The 27934-nt window shown below is 42.9% G+C and overlaps 1 protein-coding gene across 4 annotated transcripts in view; it reads right to left on the bottom strand.

Annotated features, from left to right (window-relative positions):
• LRP5 (LDL receptor related protein 5) overlaps positions 1-27934 on the bottom strand; it is a 254917-nt gene that overhangs the window by 226080 nt on the left and 903 nt on the right. For 3 of the 4 annotated variants that reach the window (XM_054826766.1, XM_054826769.1, XM_054826767.1), the window contains exons 2-3: positions 7865-8103; positions 2167-2283 (exon numbers count right to left, since the gene is read on the bottom strand). In XM_054826766.1, the coding sequence (XP_054682741.1) occupies positions 2167-2283; positions 7865-8021 (274 nt within the window). In that variant the 5' untranslated portion in view covers positions 8022-8103. The remainder of the gene's footprint in view (positions 1-2166; positions 2284-7864; positions 8104-27934) is intronic. The other variant, XM_054826770.1, reaches the window with a different exon arrangement.

Here is a 27934-nt window from a genome sequence, read left to right as displayed (position 1 = left end):
CGTACCAACTAAAAGGACTGCAAGCAGCAAGCTTTTATCTACTAAGTACTGAGTCAGGGGCTCAGCAGCAATGAGAAGATACTCATTGTCCATGTCCCGAGTTTCTGCAAGGCCTGAAGCTGTTGTTTTGGGTGCATCTGCTGGAGCTGTGGTTGTTGAAAAAACGTGAGATGTTGACTTTATCCCATGCCCAGTCGTAGTTTCTACTGTAGAGGCAGTAGTTAAATCTGTGGCTCTTCTTGTAGAGCCCAGAAGAGAAGGTGATTTACTCAAAGATGTTGTGGCTGTACTTGCTTCTGTCTCTAGATATAGCAATGTAACAAGAGACAGTGGGTTCGTAGAGTGTGAATTCTCCAAGGGGGTGAGTGACATGGCACGAGTGGAAGCAGTGGAAGATGTTCCTGCATCCTGCGGGATGAGGGTGGTCAATGTCGTGCTCAGACTGTTTGGGCCAGCTCCACCAGTGGTGGGGCTACTAGAGCGGGGCGTGCTGGTGGTGGCTGGGTTAAACTGCTCTGTTTGAGACATTTGAGTACCTGCTTCAGAAATGACAGTGACGGGAGCAGAAGTAGAAGTGGGGGACAACACTGAGACAGAGCTACTATTTCCTGATTTTTCAGTGGTGGTCACAAGCTCAGTGACATGGCTGGAAGTGGAAGCAAGGATGTTACCAGAGGTGGGAGAAGAGGCAGTGGATGACACAGCTTCAACAAGGAGACCAGAACCTCCAGCGGCATTTGAGACTTTGGCAGTTATTTCATAAGCTGTAGTGAGGACAGTGACATTTGTGATGATTGTTGTTTCGGCTGTGGCAGTGGTGGTGGTCACTGTGGTGGTGGTGCTTGCAATTGTTTTTCTTGCATTTATTTTTACACCTTCACTCTCAACCTCAAGCAATTTGCGAGTCCAAGCAGTTAAGGAAAACAGGTTTTCCACATTGTGTCGGTCAACCCGTGCATTCACCATCCTCTCCTTTTTCTGTGGATAGCTTTGGTGGTGAAACAGGACTGTTTCCCTTTTCCCACTGACAATTTCTTCAAAAACACAAAACCAATGAGTTTCATAAGAATAAAACTCTCAAGCTCAAATCTGACCTTATACCCCCAACATGCAAGACAGAACACGTATTCTGCAGTATATGTAGTACAACTGGAATAAATCAGTCCTGAAGTCACCAAGAACATGAAAACTCAGACCCCTGCCTTTATTGCACGCAATTTCTCTGGGGTTGTTTTTTTATGTTTGATTGGGTTTTGGGGTTTTTTGGCCACATATCTCTGGCATTTGCTCAACCAGGGAATTAATTCCACAAAAGGGGGGTAATGAAGTACAGAGCTACAACACAGAAGCACATTATCAACAGAACCAGCATGATAAATGCCAGCTCCTAAGAAGACTCATGCTTTCAAAAGTTACACAGCATCAACAAAGCCTTCGTGCTTAGATTCGTGATTTTCATTTCTCAAAACTGAGTGGAAATTTCCACTTACACCTTCATACTTCAGGAGAACTTCCTTCACAACTAGTAATCTAGATTTATAGTGACATAAATTCCCTCTGCTTATCAAAGGTCTGGTTGTTATGTTGCAGAGAAACCCTTGCCACAAACAAACTTTATTTTTTTAAACTTGGGTACAGCAAACTCTTGAAACATACTTTAGAAGATTGATTCCCCAATTCCAACAAGCTCCATTTTGTTACTGTGTCACTTAATTAAAATTGAAGACCCTGGCACTGGAAAGTCACCATGAGCAATTGCTGCTAAGGCTGCCCTGATTATAGAAGCAGCCTGCTGCCTCTGGCACAAAATCTTGGCAATCTCAGAAAAAACAACGCCAAGATATTTTCCTTTCTCTTTAAATACATCTGCTATGCTTTTATTTTCCAAGGGACAGCCAGTGTGTGGAGTGGAAATGGCTTGAATGCATGATGTCTTCAGCATGGAGACAAACTGTTACTCAGTAACAGTTACAAAAAGTTACTCCAAGACACATCATGCATATGTCAGTGCCAGAGCCCAGGCTAGTGAAAGTTGTCCAACAAACCTTTACCTGCAAAATCATCCTGCAGGCATTTCACAACCCATCTCCCTCAGCTGAAAGCCAGTCAAGGTCTAAAGGCAGGCATTTAAAGCAAAAGGACCAGGATCCTGAAGTATGACATTACCTCCAAGCAGGTCTTTGATGTCTTGTTCTCCAGCATTCTGGCACACACTCAGCTGGTGACACTGCAGGAGGATGCAGCGATCCTGGTAGGGCACAGACCAATTACAGTGATGGTAACCTGAGAACAGCATAGAAAATAGGTCGCTATGCACAGTATAGTGAACACACGGCTTCATGGCTGTAATTAAAGAATTTTAAAAAAAACAATAAAACCAAACGATAGCTGGAAGGTCTGGCTTTAAAGAATGCTGATTCAACCCTAGTGAAAATAACTGGAAAGCCAATGAAATCAATACAGCAGCTGCAGTCTACCTATTTGCTTGTCTTCTGGTACTAACATCTCCTAACAGCAGCAATTAACTCACCCAGATAGGGACAAAGAGAACACTACAGTTTGGACCCATCTAAATGCTAGCATTCATCTAGATGTCTTAATGAGGAAAAAAAAAGAAAAAAACCAGCCAAAACTAGAAGACACCCATCTCATCACCCATCAGAGACAGCTCTCATCTCAGAGCTTGGAGTTATGCAGAAATTTATCATAGAATGGTTTGGGTTGGAAGGGACCTCAAAAATCATCTAGTTCCAACCCCCCTGCTATGGGCAGGGACACCCTCCACTAGACCACATTGCCCAAAGCTCCATCCAACCTGGCCTTGAACACTTCCAGGGATGGGGCATCCACAACTTCTCTGGGCAACCTGTTCCAGTGCCTCGCCACCCTCACAGTAAAGAATTTCTTCCTAATAACTAATCAAAATCTACCCTCCTTCAGCTTAAGGCGATTACCCCTTGTCCTATCACTCCATACCCTTGTAAACAGTCCTGCTCCAGATTTCTTGTAGGACTCCTTCAGGTACTAGAAGGCTGCAGTAAGGTCTCCCTGGAGACTTCTCTTCCCCAGGCTGAACAATCCCAACTCTCTCAGCCTGTCTTCATAGGAGACGTGCTCCAGCTCCATTTTTGTGGCCCTCCTCTGGGGGCCTGCTCCATCAGGTCCATGTCTTTCTTGTACTGGGGGCCCCAGAGCTGGATGCAGTACTCCAGGTGGGGTCTCACCAGAGCAGCTTAGAGGGCAGAATCACTTCCCTCAACCTGCTGGTCACACCATTTTTGATGCAGCCCAGGATATGGTTGGCTTTCTGGGCTGCAAGTGCACATTGCTGGGTCATGTTGAGCTTATTGTCCACCAACACTCTCATTAGCCATGGGAATCATCACAGAAATTGTCTTTTAGTAAGTCAAATCCCACCACAAGCTAAATAAACTCATCACAGCAGGAACTCTATCTTGACATCCCTTCAAACTCACTAACTTCTTTCTCAGAGTGTCTATATACACATAACCAAACTTTGAGGGAAGGAACGAACTTCCTCTAACCAGTGCTCAGGAGACATCTCAAATAGTGCTTCCAGTTTTGGGCTCCCCATCATACAAGAGCAGTATTGACATACTGCAGTGAGTCCCAGGGAAACTATTAGATGTCTGAGGGGCTGAAGCAGATCATTTACAGGAAATCCCAACACAACATCAAGGGAAAAAATTAGTTTCCACCACGAGGACAGTCAAACACTAGGCTGGGGGCCAGAGAGGTGCTACGATCTCCATCAGGTCTTGAACAGCCAGATCTGACCAGAGACCTTCAAAAGGTCCCTTTTCTGCCTAAATTATGCTATAATTTTATGTAATATCACAGTAGCATGCAATTCATTTCTGGGACATGTGCTGTAACAACAACAAAAAAACACAGAAGATAACACAGTGATCAGTCTGGGATGAAGCAGATGTGTGCTTAACTGACCACCCATCAGTGTATTAAACAGAACTTTAGCATATGGTAGGACAAAGTATTATCTGTGCTTTTTTTAGAAGTGTGAAAAAGGGCAAAGCACATGCCTATATGGTACATATGGCTATATTTAAAGCTCTTATCTACAAAGAGGGTTACCCTCACTGACGATTAAGGCTATGGAAAGCTTGAACTTTTCATTAAAAAAAACATTTATGTTACCACAGTTATTAAAAGGGCTTGTGGAAAATTCATGAACTTGGAGAAATCCCTGTACCAACAACTGCAGCCTGTTTTGATAGCCCTAAAGAAACTAACAAAGGTGGAATTTTACTGACTTTATGTTAACAAAGTGTTAGGAAACCATCCAAAGCCTTTAAGAAAATTTTACTTAAAAAGCAATAAAATGGAAAGCTTCAACAGTCATACAGAGCAGGAGATATAGCAGCAGCCACCCTTCAAGAAATCAAAATCCAGTCCTCAGAAATGAAAGCATGTTTGCATGTGCCCCGATTCCTAATCCCACCTCCTGTCCCTCAGTCGATAAGCCATGCTAGTGGAGAAACACAGACCATCTACCACTGTCAATCATGCCCTTTCTCACTTCTTGGGAAGGGGAAAACAAAAAGCCATCAGCATATCTTGCCTTGGCTACATATCTAAGTCAGTCAGTTCTGAAAGGTCAAGAGACCAGTGGAGTCGGCATGGTTAAAGCACTCTGGTTTCTGCTGCCATCAGGATGGTATCCAGCTGCTCATTGCTTCCCTGTTGCTCCCCAGGACAATCAGATACTTCTGTAGAGTTGGACTGATTAGTACTCTCCTTTGATGCAACTCCAGATTGAGGGTCCAGCTGATGTGTCCACTTCAAGATACATGTCACCCAGTGACTCCTTTTTGCTCACTTCCAATTAGGAGACAGGAAAAAAAAAAGAAAGAAAAAGAAGAAAGTGGAAGGACAACAAAAGCTAGTCAGAGCTATTTTGAAAGGAAACCATGTAGGCAGATGCCAAGGTCTTGCCCTACCAAACCAGTTTATTTAATTTTTAAGCCTGCTGTTACTGGAAAGAAATCACAGATGCCCAAAGGCAAGCAGAAGCCAGGTAAGCAGATGTATTGTGGAAGCAGGGATCAAGAATGTTTGTTCTTGCAGCGATGTCATACTTTCCCTTTATTTTCCCCAGAGCATGCAAGATAGCCCAGAAGTGTGGCCAAGTGGCTCTGTTCTCAAAGCCAGACTGCTCTGACTGGCCAAGAGGTTCCTCTCCAGCCTTGGACTGGCCATCATAGAAGAAACCTGGGAGAGCTCTGAATATGGCTAGGATTGCAAATGGAAGAGCATGAGCTTCACCATGCTCACTAGGCATTGAAGCAAAGATCTGGCAATCCAGGATAAGATGGGCACTTTCTCCATCACATATATCACTTACCCTAGCAGCATCTGGAGACTTGAACTCATTGCATTAGACAACATACAGAGGTTAGAGTTGCTACCCATGCTGTCAGTCCTAGAGAGTGCTGCTGCTTTTACTAGCATGCAATTGAAGTGTCAAACTGTCTCATGATATTGGTACAATCATTTTGTGATATGCTAACTATGTACTCTGGCCTCTGGTGTGGATATTCAAAGGCGATGTTGGAATAGCTAGACCAGCAACCATCCAGTTTTCTGCAGGGCACATCCAAGATGTGAATGTACTGGCAAAAGCAGTTCTTTTTGTGACAGTTGCACTACTACTATAAGTTAGTGATGTTATGTCAGCAAGGGTATAAGTTACATCTACAGAAGAGAGCCTAACCAGCTAGGAATGTTATTTTTCCACTTCTCCAAGCAATGCAGCTATGAATACGTCTCTCCATGCAAACTTGGCCTGCAACTTAACACTAATGCCTTTAAAAATAACAACCACTACTCCTTTACTGACAGTTACATAAGTGTAACTGTTCTGACATCTAAGTCTCAGACCTCATATCTGTAATGAAAGAAAGCACAAAAATAAATATACTTGACAAAGGTGGGAATAGAGAAAGAGAGCAGTAAAGCTGATCTTAAAACCTAAAGCTAATCATAAAAAAAAAAAAAGATGTTTCAGGTCCTTCTCTCCAGATGATCTCTCTGCACGTGGCTGTACATTTATGCCAAGAGTTTGTATCTTCTCCATCTACATTGACACCAGGTAGTGCAACAGTCTGGCCGTCAAGTAGCAAACAGGAATTAAATTGCTTCAGTGGGTTTAACACAGAACGTAAAACCTGAAAAGGTTTCTGCTTTTGGGTTTAGTTTTGCATGGTTTCCTGAAGATGGAACGGGTCACCTAATTCTAGAGGATCAACGCTCTCTGCCCAACAAAGCTAATACTCAACTGGACTTGCTCTGTACAAAACACATCAGGAGAGAACAAGGTGAAGTGTATAAAAAAAGTGGTTGAAGTCAGCAACAGGGCTAAGCATGCGTTCAGATCATCTCACAGCCCTGATCACAAACTGTCCTGTTCTTTGGCTGGGATAGAGTTAATTTTCACAAGAAGCAGGGAGGGGACACAGCCAGGACAGCTGAGCAAACTAGCCAAAGGGGTATTCCATACCATATGACATCATGCTCAGTATATAAAGGGGGCTGGCCGGGGAGGAGGAGTCACTGCTGAGGGTGGGGTGGACACGGGAGTCTGGTCAGGTCAGTGGTGAGTAAATTGCATTGTGTATCACCTGCTTTGTATATTCTAAGTACTGTCGTTATTTTGCTCTTCTTTTGCTGTCCTAGTAAACTGTCCTTATCCCAACACATGAGTTTTACCCCTTCTTCAGATTCTTCTCCCCATCCCACTGGGAGTGGGAGGAGTGAGTGAGTGGCCACATAGTGTTCAGATGCCAGCTGGGGCTAAATCACAAAGCTAACTAAATTCCTTATGTCCCTCCTCTGGAAGAGGCAGCTGATAGCACTTTTTCTACCCTTATCAAGCTATCAGGAGGTTAAGATGACATGTGCACAGTGTTTAGAGATTCTCAGATGGAACAGACAAACATGCAGTGCTACTGACCCTAAGTGTCAGCACAGTCAATGTGAACGTGTCATCTCTAGGGTTTACCACCTTAAAAAGCAGAAGCTGAAGTTTTCACAGCTCTGGTGCCTGGGAGACAAACCCACTCACATTTTACCTCCTAAATAAAATGCTTAGTTTATAAAAGTGCTTTCTTTCCACTATGAAGGGATATCTCAAGTTTAAAATAAAGGTTTGAAACCACTGGGCATTAAAAAAGGCATCTTTATGATGTTCCTATCCATCTGATTGTCAGAGTCATCCACCTGAGCCAAGGTCTCATCTTCACCACAGCATCACCAGTTGTTTGTAGGTGCTACAAGCTTTCACATGTGGCTAGATAAGATAGGGTCCTTCATAAGGACAACTCTGAAAGACTCATTTAGAAATTTAATGCTTTTTAAAGACGTCTCAGAGGTAGACAGCAGAAGGCTTTCATCTCCCCAGACTTGGTTAACCCTGTGCAGGATACAAGTGGTTTCTTCTAAGGCAGAAAAAACACACATAAATATCAGTTAAAGACTACTCATTCCAGTGCAGCTGTCTACAACAGCACTATTCACTTGCAAACATCTGGCAGCATGGAATAGTCATTCTTCAAGTGACATGACCTAACACCATTTGCATGCTACTAGTGCACAGGCATGCTGTTTCTTATGGAAACTAGAAGGGCCCTGGGAAATGGTTGTTCTGGATTCAATTTAACCAAAGATGTCAGGAGTTAATTTAGCACCCAGCACTGCACAGAGAAGCCATAACTGTAAGTGCCTGTAAGCAACTGGAATTAAGAAAGACAGTTGTCAGGGGAGCAGAGGAGACCTTTAAGGAACAAAAAACCCAGCTGGAATTCCAGCTAAGGGATAAGAACCTCACCTGAAGCACCTGGGCTTTGACAAGCCTGCCTGCACTGCTTTTCAGTTGTAAGCCTGTTTATTCGCACTACATGGATTCCTCTCCCTGTCAGGACAGAAAACCTGTGTTCACATATACAGAAGGAAATCAGCAGGAAGAATACAATGGCAGTCCACATCTTCAGGGTTGGCCTTGCAGGGAGGCTTCTCTTTCCAGGAGCAAGTCTTTCTTACATCACTTTCAGATCCACTGCAATATACCTATTAAAAAAAAAATCAATTTATATCAAAAGAGTGTTCTACTAAACATGCTCCTATCTGCAGGAATGGAAAAAAAAGTACAACATAAAGGCAATGACACAGAGGCAGGAAGAGAAAAGACCGTTCCCAAATTCATGGAGGGTACTTTGCTCTTCTTCCCTCAGGTCCTAACAGAGAACAGCTCAAGTCAAAAGCCTTGTGTATAAAGCCAAACTCAAAGCCCACAGACGTATGGCAGCACAGATGTGATGACTTTTGACTCACGCTGGGACCCTTAATATTGTTCCCAGACTCAGCAGAAGGGTTTGCACCAGCTTCAGCACACTGATAACACGGGGAACTATAGTCCTGTTCCTGCCTTTACACCAAGTCAGTCAAAATGAAGCATCATCCTTAGCTAATTCCTGCAATGAGCAGGAAAATCAAAGCAAAAAGCTAAAAGAAACTTTGAAAACAAGCAAAAGCAATACTTCCAAGACATTATACAGACACATCAGCTGTTACTGAAGAAAATTCACACCCACAGTAAGCCTTCATTTCCCCACATAAAACAGTAAATAGGCAATGTCTTTCCTTCATTACCAACGCACACATGAGACACTCTCCCAATGGGTGGATTCTCATCCTTGAAGTCACTGGAGCAGCTCCTATTGACCTCAGAGCAGATCATCAGCTTTTACCTGGATTTACCCTCTTGTTTCCAAGACTTTTTAAAGCTTTATATGAGCTTCCAAACAGTTCGGCCTGAAGTACACCAATTGTAAGTCTCTTCCCTAAGTAGTCTTTAAGGGCAACTCTCTTCCTCATCACTGAACCAAGCTTTAGTCCTCATCCTGCGGTTATGAAGAGAAATGTCACGGCTTTCAAAGAGTATTGAGATTCAACTTTGCATGACATCAGAGGTGTACATGATGACTGCAGTTGAAGATACAAAGGATGTTCACAACACAGAATGAGCAGCATATGTGAATGGTATAAATAGCATACTGAAAAACATTCAACAGTCATCAGTAACACACGTTAAGACCCTGATTTAGCCATCCATGCAAGAACTTTCACCCTGAGCTCTCAACTCCAGTCCAACCACACTTGTGAATTTAAGAATCTGAGCAAGAGCCTTTTTTTCCTCCAAGAAAGCCCAAGATAACGTTTATTAGCTTTGACTCACAGATTGCAATATTTTGATGCTTCATATCATGAAACATTTGTTTCCAAATTTTCCTTCTTACTCTGTGTCCTAAAGTCCCAAACAGGGTAACAGAGTTTTAGTCTCAGAAATCACCCTGCCTGAAAAAGGGTGAAACCCCAAGCTTTGCAGAGGACACACAACACAGAGGTCCACATTGGACTATCAAAGAGTTAAAGATGGGGACAAAACTTGATACTGAAATGTAGTGCTCAAATTCAGTGTCCCTAGTCACCCCATTGGTTCCCTAAGAAACTCAAAGCCTCCCTCCTGCCCTTTTATTTATTGTAGTAAAAAGTTATTTTGCCTGTTGAAAATAGAGCATTTCTACATCTTCTGCTTCCCCAGAAAGCATGGGAGCCCAAAAGGACCAGACTGTAGGGTACTTGCCCCACTGACCCTAGCTCACACACTCCACTGCATCCTTCTCCCTGGAGTAAGTGTGCATAGCATCACGCTTGTTTTGTGTGAGCAGGTTTCTCATTGAAGCCAAAAGTTCACGCCTGGGTCATCCTACCTGGCAGCTGAAAATATCTCTAAGTCTGACCTGACAACACAAGTCTTGGCAGGGAACGGCAGCTCACCAGCCCCATCTAGTCCTGCATACCAGAGACTGCACCTGGTGTCCAGCCAGCACCAGCTTTCGCTGCTGTCTCTCTCCCACTTTGCACTGCGCATGCACAGCACAGACTGACTTTGCTCATTCCTTCCCATCACTTGCGCTTCGAAGTGCACCTCAGCAGGAGTTGAAAGAATCAGCGCAGAAAAGAGATGACCTGTGTGATACACAACCACAGCCCCCACAACACAGTACACAGGCATCAGCTGCCCAGGAAAGCAGCCCCATGTTTCCAGCAGGGAATTGGTAATGTGAATGTGTGTTATTCAGCCAAGATAACTTCAATACTTTTCCCACTGTTCTGAATTACAAGGCACTTCCACAAGTTTTCCTTAGCCTTTAGCACACTCTTGCTGTCACTCTCAGCATATGCTGTAGCTTACCCATTGAAAACTCCAGTTGACAAGACCAGGAGCAAGGGGGAAAAGAAGGGAAGATATGAAATACTCTGCCCACAAGAAACTTTCCTAGAGCAGACAGATTCTTATTGCTGACAGACAGCAGAAGTTTACTTTAAACTCCAAAGCCTTTAACTTAAAAAGAGTGATTTGGGTTCCCTCACAGACACTATAGGTACCCCACCAAGACACTCAGAGCATCATTTGTCAACCTGCACTCCCATAATGTTATGCAGAAATAAGTTCACAGGTCACAGGCAGAGATTCAACAAGCAGTATCTGACTCACAAGAAAAAAAAAGAAAAAAGAAAAATACTTCATTGAGGATAAATTTTACATTTTAAAGAGAGTTTGGCTTAGGTTTCTCAAGGGAGAAGAAGCAATATTTAAAGCCTAAGCAATGACCCTGAGAATGAATTGGTGGTGCAATAATGTATGCATTTACTGTTTTAAAGAAAATAGTAAAGAATAACAGCAATGAATACAAACACAGAGCAGTCTCTTATTATAGTGGGGTTTTTCCTACCTTTACTAATACCTTTGTAGTTACACTAACCAACCCTCAAAGAATGAACATCTTCCATTGCATTTTGGAAATGCAGATATAGCAGCATTATCTCTATGCATAAACACTATAATTATTACTATAGTTAAAAACTCTGTCTTTTAGGGCAAATAAAATAATTGTAATTAATCTCAACTGACCCAAGAACTACATATATTCGTAAGATCAAATGTTGATCACACTCACTGCCTAGAAGCTGTTGCATTAACACAGCCCTAGGCCCCCCCACACACAGAGGTACTTTGTATCCCCAACCACAGTAACCCACCAGAAGTCCTCCCCATCACAGCTGAGTTTGGTTCCACTTGACTGCCACAGCTGCAGAGGAAAGCAAAATCCCAGTAAATGCCTCTCACCTGTTCCACAGCAGCACCTGGCAGCCTTTCTGCATTAGGCCAGCACCACTTAGGGGGGACACACCAAGCCCAGACACAAGAAGTTTGTCTCCCCTTTCCCTCTCACTAAACACAGTCTCCTCATAGGCCAACTGATAATCCTTCCTCCAAAGTGCTCAATACAAACTTAAAAGCTTAAAATAATTTTAAATGTTCTTTAGGCAATTATAAAAATCCCCTTACAAATTGCAGAGTGAGCAGACAAGCAAACAACTCATTTCCAAGCCCAGCAAGGGGATAACCAGATGCAGTTGTACCTTAATGCAGTCCAGATGATGCTTGGGATGCTGTATTAAATACCAGAACCTCCAGCTAGGGGTTGATTTTTTTTTTTTCTTTTTGGCCTCTTCCACCTTAGCACAATCCCATACATCCAGAACAAGAGTCACAATTACTTGCAGATCACTTTTCCCGACTTAACTGCCTTTTGTAATTACAAGAAATAAGCTTTATTTTCGCCTTCCCATCACACTTCTAGCCAGTCCCACATGGCTCCATTTGCACTCGGAGACCCCACTGAGCATCCACCCCACACACCTACATCCAAGAAAAATATCAGCTAAAGCTTCTTCTCCAGATCATGTTGCTCCCCAAAAGAAACCATCCTCTGGCTATCAGAGACAACATGAAGGAAGATATGAATGCTACTGTTCCCATCAGAAATAATTTTGGTAAGTCAGGGCAAATTTCACTCTTTGAGCACTACCTTCGCCATCTGTAGAGCATTCTCAAGGAAATTAAAAGTCAAACCCAGCCACAAAAGACAGCAACAAATAAAATCTGGGAAAAGACTACACTCTGAAAAGTGCAAAGTTTACTTTTACCATCTGTGGCTATAACTCAGCAGGGAACAGGCACACTGGAAAACCAGAATAACTTTGAGTCAACAACTGAATGACTGATAACTTTGCAACGTACACACACATCCAAAGGGCACTGCCTGCTGGCTTTCAGAAGTGTTCCTTCTTGCTGATCTCCCTGTGCTTGGGCCAAGGAATTTGTGGGGGGGGGGAGGGGAAGATTCAAAGTATTATTTCAAACAACATTGATTGGGGTGATGTTGCAAAAGCAGAGTGAAGCCTTTGGAATATAAACCCCTTGCCTCTGTGCCCTCCCAGCCAGCCTCAGTTGCTCCTAGTTAAGCAGCTGCAAGGTGCATGCAAGTGACTGTAACAAGGTGAAAGGAGAGATTTGGAACTAGACAAAAAAACATGGAAGGAGGGAGTGTGCATGTTAGAGATCACAGGTACAAAGCAAGCACAGCAAATCACTTAGGACAACACAAGCTCCTTTGAGCTGTGAAAGAGCCAGCAGACACTGCCCCAAAATTCATACTTAGAAGCGTGCATGGACTAGGCATGAAATAAGGTCAAAGAGCTGCAAAGTAGTATTCTATCCTCAATGTAAGAACAAAGCAGGGAAAAGAAGGGTGGAATACCTTTTGATGGGAGAGTAGTGTCATTGTCTGCAAATTGAGAAGACATAAGGCCTGGTTTCAACTTGCAGTTGCTGCTAATCACTTCGTGTGTTGCCAGCTCTCAAAACAACCACTATATTTCACTATATAGAAAACCAGAATTAAACCAGATTTTGCTAAGGGAACAGAAGCATATCTCATTTTGTGAATTGAGGCTAGAAACAGGAGGCAGGGAATCTGTGCTGCAATCTTGAGAAGCATTTGGCTTCCCAATCTTATCTCCAAGGCTGAAGTTGTACACATGAATAAGTCTGGAGACAGAAGAGGCGGCACCAAGGCACATGAGGCTGACCCACTGTCAGCTGAGCAGGACCAGATGGAGTTACATCATTCTCTGAACAATGGATTTAGAGCCATTAAGTTCCTTTGGCTCCTGAAGAAAGTTAATGACAAGTTACAAAGCTGCTTCTACATAATGTCACATGCTATCAACAATGAAGGATGAACCGAACAGAGGTTGTGAAGCAGAAAAGCTTTAGAGATTACAGGGGAGGAAATGCATTACTACGTCCCCGGTCTGGACACAGTTCCTTTGACTTCCCAAGGTGCCTGCATGCTGTGAAGCATTCCCACTTCCTTGGAAAACGCAGGCTACAATGGTCAAAGGTCCATTTGCTGCCCCAATACAGGCTCTCCATGCCCTCACCATTTTCAGCATTAACAAAATGCTCCTCTGGGAGGATGACTGAGGTGGGACATGCATAGTTCCATACTTTCAGAGGGAGTTTTGAAGAAAAAAGCGCCTAGAAATCACTTTTATCCCATAGATACATCAGCCAGGCTAGGATAATGACCAACAAGCTGGATCTGATAAATATCTGGAGCTGACATGAGGCCAACAGAACATTCAGGGCTGATCTCCTGCAACAGTAGGACACAAGTTACACAAGCTCCAAAATGCAATTCAGAGAAGAAACATTGCCAGCTCGGTCCAGAAGAACATCACTTATATTCCTTCTCCTACCACACAACTTCTTCAGAGCGTAACACTGCACAGCTGGCCATATATTATGGAAGAGCTGGTATATCCCTCCACATTAGCAGGCACGCTCCTTACTGCAGCAAGCAGAATAGGGTATTGCATGGACATTGGTTTGGTCTGCTGCTGCCTTTTCTGATGCTTTTCCTCGTATATGTCCACAAAAACAATATTTTAAAAATCCTACAAAGCCAAAAAGCCCACAAAGAATGCATCACACCGGACTCTTAAGAACAACAGCACAATAAGCAAAAACATTTCATTTAGGCAGCCATAAAGTTATAGATCTTTTCCTCCCCTAAACATGAACCACCTCCTTCAGTTTGTAGTGGAAGACTACTGTAGAAATGGTGCTTTAAGAGAAGTTTGCAGCTGCTAAAGTATTTCTCCAGCTGCCACATATTACTCTCTGCAAGAAAATCCATTCTTCTGCTTGTAAATGGCCAAACATAATAGATCAGGAATTTCAAGATGCTCTGCATCAATAGAATAAACACCTTAAAGTCTCTTTCAAAGAAGCGGAATGCCAAGTTTTGCTGAGAAACTCTGGGATCACACTTGGACTTGGCAGACACATGAAACTTACACAAGTATAAAGCACTTCAGGCTCCATGCTGACAAAGGCACTTTATGCTACACAGGGTCAAGGCCGTGCAAAGCTCACAGCATCTCTGCAAGGTCAACACCACCATGCTCCCGTAAAAAGAATGGAAAGCCATTTCCATGCAAGAGGTGGATTAATTGCAGGGTCTGAACAGCAGACCTCATTCACGCAATATAAAGTGCTGTATCCTTCAAGTTCAAGATTTTCAGCAACTTGCTCAATCTTCCTTTCCCAACCACGAACCCAGAGAGGAAGGAGGTTTTAGTGGTTAGAGCCCATGTCTGACAGTGACACAAGCCGAGCTCAGGCTCCTTCCAGCTTCCTGTGGAAGTGATGCAGAGCTATGGATTCACAATCTTTGGCACATTTAGCTGCAGTGGATTTTGTGAGTGGGGTGGGGGGTTTTTTTGTTAGTTTTGTTTTGAATATTACCAGCTTTACCCATATCCATCTTTTTGTGCCTCAGTTCCCCACTCATATTCCTCTCTCAAGGCCCAAGGCAGACAGCTTATGCATTTGTTACCCCACTAACGAGGACAGCTCATGCTGGCACCACTGAAGCTTCATGGCCATCACACTTTGCGTCTGAGAAAATAAATGTTAAAGCCTAAAACCCCAAAACCAGCATTACCCATCCATCATCCTTTTTCACCCCATTAGGGCCACATTCTGCAGTTCAGATGGTGAGAAGTACTACTCAGCAGGACACTCTTCCTGTGAAAAATGGCCAGACAGCTATTTCATTTATGAAAATGTGACTTGTTTTGGAATATCTGAAACAATCCAGTTTTAATACAAAGAAAAATGAACTGCCTAAGGCTAACTGCATAAAGCTGTGACTGGACAATAAATCTGTCAACAAAAATACCTCCAAGCAATAAAAATGTGCACTATGGCTCAACTGCAACCTTCTCTGGTTTGATCCGCACCTGAAGCGGTTAGCAAGTTTTCAGCCATGTTATTGTCTCATGGGAACAGATCATATGCAGGGCATTTCATACCATGTGTTTCAAATTAAACAGCTTTCAACAAGACCCTCAAAGGAACCATCCCAGTGGGCTGCCACATGAACTCTGCAGCCATCAAGCTAATACAGAGCAAAGGAGATCAGGAAGGGTGAAAGGCAAGCTCATGATTTTGGTTTCTCTAAGTGCCTGCAGAAGCAGGTACTCTACAGCATGGATGCTTCAGGCTTGTTGAGAGATGGCATTAGAAGCTAGAATCAGCATAGTATACACACATAGGAATAAATTGTGTCTGAAGTGCTATTAAATTCAAAATTGCCAAGTCTGGAGCTAGCAGCGACTTTGAAAAGCAGCAACTTCAGCCTGAAGGTACAATTAACCAAGTGTTACCTTTGGAGCAAATAAAATTGCCAGTGTGTTAAAGTCTGGTCACCCACCCACCTCCTGCCATGCAGAATTTTACCACAGTCAGCAATTTCCAGGCAATACAGGTCAAGTTAAATTTCACTGAAGTTGATAGTTTCAATGCTATCTTTCACTCCAGATATTTTTTGAGAAATCATTATGTTCCTCTATAGGTTCACGTAGCTGTAATACCAATTTTAGGCATGTAGAAGTAGAGGACATGTCTCCATCTAGAACACAAGGTTCTGCAAGTTTGCTCAGGAATTTAAGCCTATGAGTGGTTATAAGCAGAGTTACACACAGCAGTGATGGCACCCTATGTTACAAAAACATCAGGCAATACTGTGGAGAGCTCAAACTGAGAAGAAAGTTCAGACAGCCTGGAAACAGCTAAAACATGGTCACAGTGCAATGACTGAAAAGGAACTTCTGCTCAGTGCTAAAAGAATTGGAAAGAAGGAAAGCATTTTGGCTATTTCTCATTTCTGCAAGGAAGTAAGATCCTTATGCACATCCTGAAATATGGAGAATAAAAAAAATTAAGAAAATATGTGCCTCCACCTCCAGTTATCCTCAAGAGCAAAACAACCTGAATGCTCCTATATTATAGGACATCTCTTCTTTTTAAGCTAACAATTCTAGTTAAAAAACAAAGGTCACTTTATATGGAAGGTCTGCAGATGAGATGCAGCAAAAAGATATTCCAGCTTACCACAAAACAGTATGATACTGAGGAGCTTTTCACCATATATATGTTAGCACAAATCAAAAGATTCTTCCCAAACTCTCCAAGCCAGGAAGACATTTATAGCAATACCAAATGAAGGTTGCTGACACATGCTTCCCTGCTTTGTGATTTTGACAGCTTGAAAGATGTGGAAATCACAGGGCAGGATGGTGAAGCTTAGACAAGTCTATTTTTTCCAAACAAAGAGAGAATCAAATGCAGTAGCAGCTCTCCTCATCCTTGCTGGCCTTCCCTGTGGTAGGTTCTTCACAGCCAATAAGTCTTCAAGTCATGCACCAGCCTGACTTCAAACCTATGGCTCATGAGAACCTAGAGGAACAACATCCTTCCCTCTCCTTACTCTCACAGATGTCCATGGTTGGCAAGGCAGCATCTGTAGAAGTGCTTCAGCCCAGTTCTTGGGTCTCTTGTCTCCTACACAGGAACTGGGAAGCAGCTGTGCTCTCCTACCTTGTTCTAGGTTCCGTTTTTTTTCCAGTTTCAGAGGAACTAATTTAAGTTTTGAGTCCTGATGCTAAGTGATTAATATGTCAAAGTAAAATAAGCTTGGTTTGAGCTCCTCAAAGCTTTTCCAGTACAAATGTCTTTGTACAAAGCTCTCTGTATTCATGGAAGAGGGACTACACAGGCAGTAACAGGTTCTTCTGAACCTTGCTGAGCTTGACATGGAAGGTCTGCCTATCTATTTGTCTGTTGCTGACACTGCTAACAGGGACTCCAAAACTATTCCATAGGGTTACCTGAATACCATGGGCATCTACAGACAGTCAGCAGAGCAGGTCACAGAGAGATAACAGCTATCACAAAGCATCCGTTTAACTCGTACCAAAGACATTTCAAACTGCATGTTTTCCCATAATCGCTCACGTGCTCTGTATTTTACTGGACAGATGGGGTCCAAATATAGATATTTTCTGAAGCATTCTTGGATGCCTGCATGCTTATATCAGTCTTCAATTTTGCTCAGCAGTATAGCAACAGAATATGGAAAAAACAAAGTTGAAACCTCTCTCAACTTCTAACACCTGGACTCGAAACAAAAGCAAGAGGTTATTCTTACTCCTCCAGAAGTTGTGACCTAAAAGCAGTAGCACAGACTGAACCTGTTAGAAACTTCTGGCTACTGATTTTATGCCAAAGATGCTCTGACTCTGTAATGAGAGGAACAATGAACTAGAAAAGACAAAATACCAACAAGTTCAGCCCACCCTGGTCCAAAGATGAACTCAGCATACACTAATTATCTAGGTCAAAATAGACCCACCTGGGGGAGGTTGTCCAAACATGAACAAAAAAACAAGGATAAGGACAAACATGTGAAAGTCACACTACAAGTAGTAACTCTTACTGCTTGCTTCAATACACTGAATGGTGTTTTGAAGACTTTGGCTCCAACATAATCCAATACAAACTTGTCTGATATCATCAGATTGCAGCAGAACACCATTACTGGTCAGGAATCAACAGGTGGAAACAGGCTGTGACTGAATGAAATCAGACACAAAACAGGTAAGCCAAAACAATAGATAAGCCAAGAATTAAATAATTCACACTTGAATTAACATGCATATTCTGCCAACCAAACCCCACCTTTTGCTCCAAATCCAGTTTGCTGCTATAGTCTCTGCAAGCCTGGAATGAGAAAAGGTTATAAATGCCGAAGAGCGAGGACCCAGGTGGCCAGCACTGATATACAACACTTCTTCAGCCTCAGCCTTCAAAGCAAGTTTAGAATCCTCAGAACTAGATATCAGACAAATAAGTCCAACTTGCAGGCTGGAGAGTCCCATCGCCTGGTTGTAGGGGCCTCTCACCCCTAAACCCACCCCTGCCCTCTCAGCTGCTCTTGCTCCTGTTAGAGACTGTTCAACTACTCACGAAGCAGTGGCAAATCACACCAGTAAACTGCATCAGTACACAAGGTGAACTGGCACCAATTCTACTTTCCTTGAAAGCTGCAATTTGTAGTAAACCGAGAACTGCCTCATAAGCAGCAGCCAAGTGTACAGAAGGATAGGAACCTCAGAGTGACATAACACGTGCTCTGGCATGATAACTGTCAAGTATTAGGAAGTATATTTGCTTCTTAAAATCATCTAGAAAACTGAAAGTTTCCAAAGGAGAACTCCAGAGCTATCTTTTAAGTGACTGCGTGGATCAGAGGACCAGCAGTCTCCTCTTCAGGTTCCCTGTCTATTATGGGTCAGTTTAGTGGAGAACCAGCAGCTTCCCAGGACTTGAGGGAGAAGGGTCCTTTGTGGAAGGCTGTGGCCATCTCAGTAAGAAGCTGGAAAAGCAACTTCCCAAGTTGTTTCTGGTAAATCTAATGCCAATGCTCACTACCAAAAGGCCAAAAATTAAAGAGGCTGAAAGAGTTAGCTCCCCTAGCCTTAAAGCATGGTTGGGCACAAGGTGCTCTGGCAAGGCAATATGAAGTAAGATTGCAACTGATGCTAGGTTTTCACCTTCTTCATTAACAACCAGTGGGCATCAGGCTTCAGCAGTATGAAGCCACCAACTTTCAAACATAAATAAACAAGAAAACAACATTTCCACTGGATGCTGGACAACAATCCTCAGCTCTTCTAGCTGTAATTCTAAAGTTTGGGGGGTTTTGTTTGTTTTGTTGGGTGTTAGGTTGGTTTGGGTTTGTTTTTTTTCCAAACTCTGAAGCACCTCTTTAAAAAGAGGTGCTTTGTCTTTTCACACAGAAATCTATATAAGGCAACAGCCAGCAGAGCAAATCTCAGTCTAGCAAGGATTAAGTCTTACAAAACCTGCCATGGTAGTAAAAAAAAGGTGCATTTACAGGAAGTACATAATTATCCTAATGTCAGTAATGATGAGAACTTTAGAAGGCAGAGTGCAAATAATATTTAGGGTTCTCCATCAGAAGAGGCTCTGCTCCAGGTCCAGAGACCCAGTTCAGAGCAATGATGCCAGAGACACCACGTCCTCTACCAGTTGTATCCCAAACAATGCAAGCACCCACAGGAAGGTTTAACAAAGCTATTGTAACAGCTTACACTTTAAACTCAATGATTTTCCTGAGACCCTGGCTGTAACTGAACAGTGAAGTACTTTTAGCATTCAGTGGAAGGATCTTCATGAGTTTCATTTGCAAGTGTGGAAAAATTAAAGGCTTCCTCTGCCCTAAATGCAGTGCTTCTGCCTCCATCAGCTTCCCAACAAAATCCAGCTTCTGTCTTAGCACTCAGCTTCTTGGGCACCTGAGCCATTTTACAGGAGGGCACTTTCACTTCAATTGCCTGAAGTTGTATCATGAGGTAAATCTGCCCAAGATGATAATGGAGCAGAAAAAGTGCCCTGCAGTGAGGATTAGATGTTCACAGCATGGGTTGGGGTTTTTCTGGGTTGTTTTTTCGGTTTGGGGTTTGTTGTTTTGGGTTTTTTTATGACAGTCATCTAAAGAGGAATTATGCATCAAATCTTGCTTAGCAAATCCTCTAGCACTGATAGGCCAAGAGAGAAAACTCTCTATTCCTGCATATTAACCTCTACAACATCAAACAATCTCTAACCACTTAAATTGCATGCCCACCATTTCAGTCTTTGCTTTTTAAAGGTCCCACACATTCCCTCCATTACCCTCCGGCAATAACTTTCCTGGAGAGAAGACAAAATACTGAAATAAATTTGTATACATATTTTATTTACAAATTCTCTCCTTCATCCAGACATCCTTTATGCAGATGAATTCCCATATGAAATCCAGCGTTACAGCTGTATGTTCACTGGGTGGCGTTCACTGTATCTCACTCAGAAGCAACTGTAAATGTGAATGCTTGAGCATGCTGTGGGATATACCTAATGAATCACAATTTTGGAGCATGTATTTTAACTCCAGAAGGAACCTCTGCAGGTGTAATCTTACCTATTTCAATATGGTTCTGCAAACAAATTTGTCCCAAGACATGCAATAACGTAAGAGCTCATTTAGCAGAAGGGTTTGCAGTTTTCGGTCAACTCCCAGGGGACAGCTTGCCCACTCCATAGTTTGCATTACATCTGTTTCCACTTTCAGAGAGGTCAAAGATCAAGTGGAGAACATACCACCCAGAAAGAACTGCTCGCTAATATTACCAAGACTTGCAGAAAACCAAAAGCAACCAAAACATATAAAACCCCTCACCTCACCAGCATTTTCTGTATATATTTTATTCTAAAACTCTCCTTCATTCAGATATTCCTTATGAGAATGGGTCATCAGCACCAGAAATCCACTTCTGTTACAGCTGTTTTTTCACTGAATGGATTTCATTGCATCAGCACATACCCAGCTTCTAGACATTACAAGATTTTCAAAGCCTAGAAATCCTTGCTCCCTTAGCAATGGGCAGAAAAGCAAGAAACTGGAATCTATGAATATGCTGGATCCAGTCAAAAGCTGTTTGCTAAATAGAAAAAAAAAACAACTTCCACACTTTTGCTTTTCAAGTCAGCTGGTAACAAAAGCCATCTGCATTATAGCTCCATCCAGGCCACGTGCTTCTCAAACTCAAGCAGCAAGTGTCCCTGAAGAACGTTATCAGCTGTTTCCATGTCACTGCTGCCTAAGGCAGATATGCTTCTTTAAACACACAAAGCATGTGTTTATATGTGAAAGTATAGTAGAACTAGTGGAACCTCTGACCTACATAAAATTAAGTCAATCACTGTCAGGCTCATGACATTGCATTCCCCTGCTGGCTTCACTGCCCAAAATGTGCCCACTAGAACCAGGTATACCCTAGATGCCATCAGTGATGCACTTCAGCCACAGTGCATGCCTACTCCAGCCATCTCAAAGATGATCACTGAAGTCAGAACACATGAATCCTGCCATATCTACAAGGCAAATATAAACTGTTGGCCATCCCTCAAAAAATACCATCATAGATGAAGATACAACTGTTCTTGGTGTCAATTATCGCCTTGCTTCAGGAAGAGTCAACACAGCTTTTGCAGCAGGAAATTATCTTTCATATCTAAAATCTTTGAGGCTATTGTGGATTTGTATAAAGGTTTTTGGTTCTAATGCAAACTAAGATGCTGTTGGCTACAAAGAAAGGCTTTTACATGGACTGATAACTGATTAGAATAGGAAACAAAGAGCAGAAAGAAGCTGTAGGTTTTCACAAGCACAGGTGGCAACCAGCGGAGTTCCAGAGATCTGTGCTGGGCCCTCTACTATTCAACACATACACAAAAGATTTGAAGAGAAAGAGAATAGTGGGAGGATATTGGGTTTTAACTGAACTGCCACAGGGTCTCGCGATACCAAGCGTCAGGGGGATGTCTCTATCCAACACTACCGATCACTGTTGAAGACAATACTGTACTAGACAGACCTCTGCTTCTACCTCATGCAGATATTCCCATGCACTTAAGGTCCACTAACACAGCGCAATAAGTTGACCGATGAACAAGTCCTACAGCTCTTATTGACCAAATGCCCACTGCATCATTTTTAATAAAGGCCCAGAAGCAGTGGTGTACATACAGTTCAGATGACAAAGGCCAGAAGCTCTTCTAGAGATGTGGGAACCTACGCACCACGCAAACTAAGTTTATTTTGCACCAGAAAACTAGGCTAGAGTTATGACTTCCAGTTAGACATTAAAGCGGCTCTCTCCACAATTTTCAGAGAATCACAGAATGGCTTAGGTTCAAAATGACCTCTGGAGGTCATCTGGTCCGATCCCCCTGCTCAAGCAGGACCACCTTTGGCCAGTTACCCAGGACCACGTCTAGATGGCTTTTGAGTATCTCCAAGGATGGAGACTACACAACATTCCTGGGCAACCTGTGCCAGGGCCCAGTCACTCTCATCAGTGTTTCCTGATGTTCAGAGGGAACCTCCAGTGTTTCAGTTTGTGCCCATTGCCTCTGGTCCTGTCTCTGGGCACCACTGAAAAGAGCACTCTCCCTTCAGTTATTTATATACATTGATAAGATCCCCCTGAGTCTTGTCTTGTCTTCTCCAGGCTGAGCAGTCCCAGCTCTCTCAGCCTTTCCTGATAGGAGAGACTCCCAGAACAGAAGTCACAACACCAGTCGAAGAACAGAAGCCTCTACAAATGTAGAAATGGAGGACAGTTCATATGGACTGCACTAATGGCCATGTAATACAGCTCAATGCACTGTCAGGAGAACTGTCACCTTCAAGGCATATGCTCTACCTCACTATCAGGTGAAAGGTGGTCTTCAGCCATAGCACTTGGACTTCTTATTCCTAAAGGAGCAGTACCACCTTGAGACAATGCAGGAGCAGCTGCTCTTGCAAACGAAGTCACTTCTAGGCACGGAAAGCATCTGAGATATACCAGGCCTAGTAGTTCTACATCCGCCTAAGCAAATATTGAAAAGACACTACATCATCTGTATCACAAACCAAGATATCATGACTATCCCACAAAAGCCTTGCTATAAAGAGGAACTCAAAAGATTAAATAGGTTTTGCACATTTTGTAAAGCTCTAGATAATCAGGATTCATTAACAAAAAGGACTAATGACAAAAAATGCTTGAGAAGGAAGCGCGTTTGCTCTTTTCAAAGCTGGTCTCAAGTTTTCATACTCAGACCAGCTGGTTATGCCTACAGTCCCAGTACTTTCTGTCATGCTCATGAATGAGATTTTTCCAAACAATTTTTTTTTTTAAAAAATGAAACCTGGATATAGAATGTTTTATTTTAAAGGAGGGAAGCACATTGCTCCTTTTTTAAGCCTCATCAGGTCAAACAGTGTCAGAAACCCACATGAGGATTGACAGAAGTTGCTGTGAAATCCTAGTGACAACATAACGTTTCCAGATCAGCTAGGATATGAAGAGCTTTAGAAACAGGAAGAAATAATAACGTAAAAGAAAAATGGCCTCAGCAGGAAAACACCCCAGTTGAGAAAGGCAGAAAAAAATGTTAATAGCAATGCTTATTGTTTATTAAGTTATCAGTTAGACTAGCAACCATTTAATATGGCTAGAGATCTAGCGAGTAAATGCTCTTTGCTTGGACATGGAGAATTTCAATTTATCACTGGGCATTTGTCACTCATCAGAAACTCCCATCCTTAACCTCCTTAATAAGTCAATCTCCTGTTTATCTTATGGCAAAAAAGTTAGAGAGCTTCTTTTCCACCTTGCTCTCCTTTTTTAATTAGATATAGGAATTTAAGTCCAGATGCCACTGCCAGCAAAAAGACACACTGATGATGTAAAGTTTCATCAAAAGGATGATGACGTAAAGGAGCTTTGCTGACACAAATACAGCAGCCCAATCTTTGTAACACAGGTCAGTCCATGCACAACAGGTCATCAGTTCAAAAGAGCAGAGCATAGGTAAGATAGACCAACCCTCCCTTATCTCACAGAGTGCAAAAAGAAGCATGAGAAGACTGAGCCATTTGTGTACAGCTAGAGGAGGAACTGGTCAGAGCTGGAAGTGAAAATCGAGTCTTTTGAAATCCAGCTTAGTACATGAGGTACATGACAGCCTACTTTTCCTGTGAAAGCATATATTTAGTAAGAGTGTCATTAAAAGCATCTCAGGAACATCCAGAAATACCTGCTGTGGGGTTTGTCTTTTCTGAAGGAGTGGGGGGAAGAGGAGTATTCCTATAACATAAATCACATACAAATTGAAAACAGTCAATAGTAAGATTCAGGGGATGATGTACACTGACAAATCATGAAGTGAAGTGGTAGCACAAACACACAAAGTAGTCTCCTCTCCAATTAATGCACCTTCTCTATCTGAAGTATGCACTCAAGCATTTTGCTGAACTCTTGCATAAGCAGTTCTCCAGGCCTGGCACGAAGTCAACTGGAGTTCAGGGAAGGCAATCCCAATGCCCTCCTGGACAGTGAGAGGCAAGACAGTCATCATTAACAGAAGCAGTGATGGTTGTGAAGAGGACTTGTTGAATGTCTGAATAAATTAAAAAAGTGGCCCTTGTACACAGACAACCTCCCCTTCCCTATGTATTTAGAGAATAACTGAGGTAGCTATGGGGGCTTGGACACTCCATAGCCACGTCTGCAGAGCACAATTTAGTTGTCCTTTAGGGGGCACAGCTCAACTGAGACTCCCCCAGCAAAGGTGCCAGGAGCTGTGGCAACAGATAATCTGGGACACAGAGATAATATCTGGGCATGCAGCTGTGCAGCTGTAACCCACGCTGACCGTGCAGACATAATTTCCTGCTCAAATGGAGAACCTGGCCGGTTCCTCAAGCAGATGCAAGTTGTATAGATGGACTGTGGGTCCTGCCACATGCATTGGGGCATGGTCCAGCTGGCTGCAAATAAACAGGTACCCATATCCCTGGTGTTCTACCCTCTGTTTCTTTCTTCATACCACCTTGTCCTACAAGAAAAAAAACAAACAAGTGCCCAATGTGCTAAGTGGTTGACAAGTCATTATGTGAACTGGGAGGAAAGGACATGATGGAAAAATCCAGGCTCACACACTGTAATTCCAGAGATCTCATGTTCTGCAAAGTGCATTTGAAGAGTAGCTCTCCCATCACAGCGACGCAGCCATCGAGGACGGCGTTTCAGTCCTGTGGTGTCCAACAGAGGAAACCTTATTTCAGTGATAATCACAATGGCACAGCAGAGCCATCAGCTAAATGCAGGTTTCCATAAATACACCTAAAGAACCAAAGCAACAAGGAAGCCAGACAGCACAACAGGTAAGTGCTGCTTTACACACCAGCGAGGTAAGTGTGTGGTTCCATTGAGCATTAAAAAACACTTCTGCAGTTCTTGCCACTTGCTTTTGTTGGATAAGTTGTGCACAGGAATATGTGGCAATGTCCACGCAGACATTCCTTCAAGAAGGAAGTCCCTGTACCACAGTGGAGATAAGTGGATGAATTGCTGTACCACAGGCACTCTGGGTGCCTTACCTGCATGGTGACCTCCTTGGATTGCCAGCAGTCAAAAGCTGAAGGAGCTGCAAATAACATTTCCAAAGTGCACAACTAGCTGCTACATGTGCTCATTTTCAGCATCGCTACTCTCTGCAGCACCAGCAGCATCGTTACACCCCAGCTGTCAACTCACATGCCCTGCTGATTCTTCCAAGTCCAAGGTGTAAAAAGGGAACCTTAACTTCAAGGTTCAGTCACAGTTTACTTCACAGGATTTCTTGGATTCCCAGTCAACAAACCTTTGAGAATCCTTCCTAGACCCAAACAGGTTCAGTATCATTGACAGGTGGGGTATGATGAAGGGTTACACCTGCAGGACAGGCTGGAAGCTGGGAAGGGAAGCAACCTTGCTGAGCTAGAGCGCACAGTGTCAGATGGCATCCAACAACAGCACATGTAGTAGGGATATTGTCCTCCCAGTCCTTTTAAGGGTAGGAGGAAAAAAGCCGCAAAGATCATCTACTTTGGCTCCTGGTGCAGCATAAGCCATGGAGTTTCATCCAGCAATTACTGTGCTGGGGACCGGGCGGGGGGGCAGCAGCAGGTGGGAAGGGTATCTCATCTACCACACAAATTAACTTCGTACCAGCTCTGTGTTCATAGGGATGAACACCTCCTTCAGAAAGGCATCCAATCCCAATTTAAACACTTCAAAGGGTAAATGGCCAGGTAGTGTGGATTGCCATTGCTCTGCAAGGAAGCCATAGCAATACACAGCAGCTGAGGATCTGCACGCAAGTGCCAGTGAATTGCCTGCTTTTTCCTCCAGCTTTCTCAGTGCATAACTGCTCTTGCTATTAGAAGTTTGTATCAAACACAAAACAACAATGAAAGGGCAAGGATAAATCTAAAACAGACATTAGCAGTGCCTGAACATGTTTATATGTGTGGTCCAGCGATGAGAGCAGAAACAGGTCAGAGTAGATGGATCTGAGCATGACCGCTCAGCACACACATGCAGGCAATGTAGAAGATCCCCATACAGGGACAAGGGCTGTGGGGAAATGCATGTGCATGACACCCAGCCATCCGTGCAACTGCTCTAAGCTATAAGCCCAGCATCACTCAGAACATGCACATCAGCCAGGATGAAGCAGCCACTGCAATACACCTGTTTGTGTGCAACAAGTTCATTCCCCCTACATCCATGTCCCCTGTAATTTTTCACCGCAAACATGCTGACAAAGTCTTGCTGGACCTGCTTTATGGCACTTTCAGTTTACAAAACCGTGCTCAAGCATGGATGACAATACACAGAACACACGCTCAGTTAACACTGTGTGTCAGAGCATGGGGAGACATCAACAGAACTTTATACTAAAGGCTTCATGGAGAAAGTTTTATCCATGCCTTTTGAAAAAAAACAAAGAGAGGCAAGAAACTCTACTCAAACAAATCAATTTTTCACAGTTTCTTCAAGCAAAGTTTTGGACATTTCCAGCATGCACTGTTTTAAACAAACATCTCCATTCCTTTATGTCCTTATGACATTTTCCCTTGAAAATTTAGTCAGTCACATACAAGTGAAAGTCAGCTACTACTTTTAAAAGTACCTACATTACCTAACCCTGTAATCCAGGGTATGCAGCCAGATATTTTAAATACCTTATCAGGCCTTCAGCATGGATGTTTTTCATCACTGAAGCTTGACATTTCGCTTGCAAATTAGTCCCATCACCTTTGAAAAGTCTGTTCCAGGAGAATTCCCTTAGAAGGCAGAGGCTGCAGGTTGCATGGATGTGCCAATTAGAATTTCAATAGCAGATAACCAGATGCAAAGTCTGTTTTCTGGCAGATGGGTTTATAAATCCAGCAGGGAATTTGCAATTAAAACAAAAAATAAAGATGTCTGCACCAAGATGTTAAGAGCCATGCAGTCTGGAATTTCTCTCAGAAAAGTACTAAAACAATACATATGTGTATACATACATTATACATATATAAACTAGAATCAAGCAGCAAACATAGACAGCAAGCGCGTTAATCTACTACATATATGAAAGCTAATAAAATTGATAAATTCCTTCTGAAATATCCATTACCATGTAATGGACTGCATTAACATACATAGTAGTGGATGATTATGGTAGATAAATAAGATTAATGCAGAAATACATGCACTTTTGCATCAACACACATCTTACAGCCTAGTTCTCAAAACTATGGATTAGCCACAAACCCTCTGAGGTCTAAAGAGCACCAAATGCTCACTATCAGCGAGTTTACCTCACTCAGTAAGGCTGCAACTTAGCTCAAGGCAGGGAGGATTAGTACTTCTACAAGTTTGTTCCTCCAGTAAGCAGTCAGTTAACTCACTTTATCAGGATACAAGAGTGCTGTTGCACAACCAAGCCTGGCAGGAATTCAGTCAGCTAACGTGTAAAGACATCAAGGCACCTTACTTGACAGGATCCTGAGACATGATTTTTCTTTGCCCATCCTAGAAGACAAAGCTTGGGACACAGCAGAGGGGAAAGTTAAGGGATTCACTGAATCCATCAGAGTAAGATCTGCGATAGAATATCCCCACAGGAATGCTGTGTTTGAAAGCTCAGTCA

The sequence above is a fragment of the Grus americana genome, chromosome 5 (assembly GCF_028858705.1).
Source record: "Grus americana isolate bGruAme1 chromosome 5, bGruAme1.mat, whole genome shotgun sequence".
Taxonomy (NCBI): Eukaryota; Metazoa; Chordata; class Aves; order Gruiformes; family Gruidae; genus Grus; species Grus americana.
This window is presented reverse-complemented; position numbering and strand designations above follow the sequence as displayed.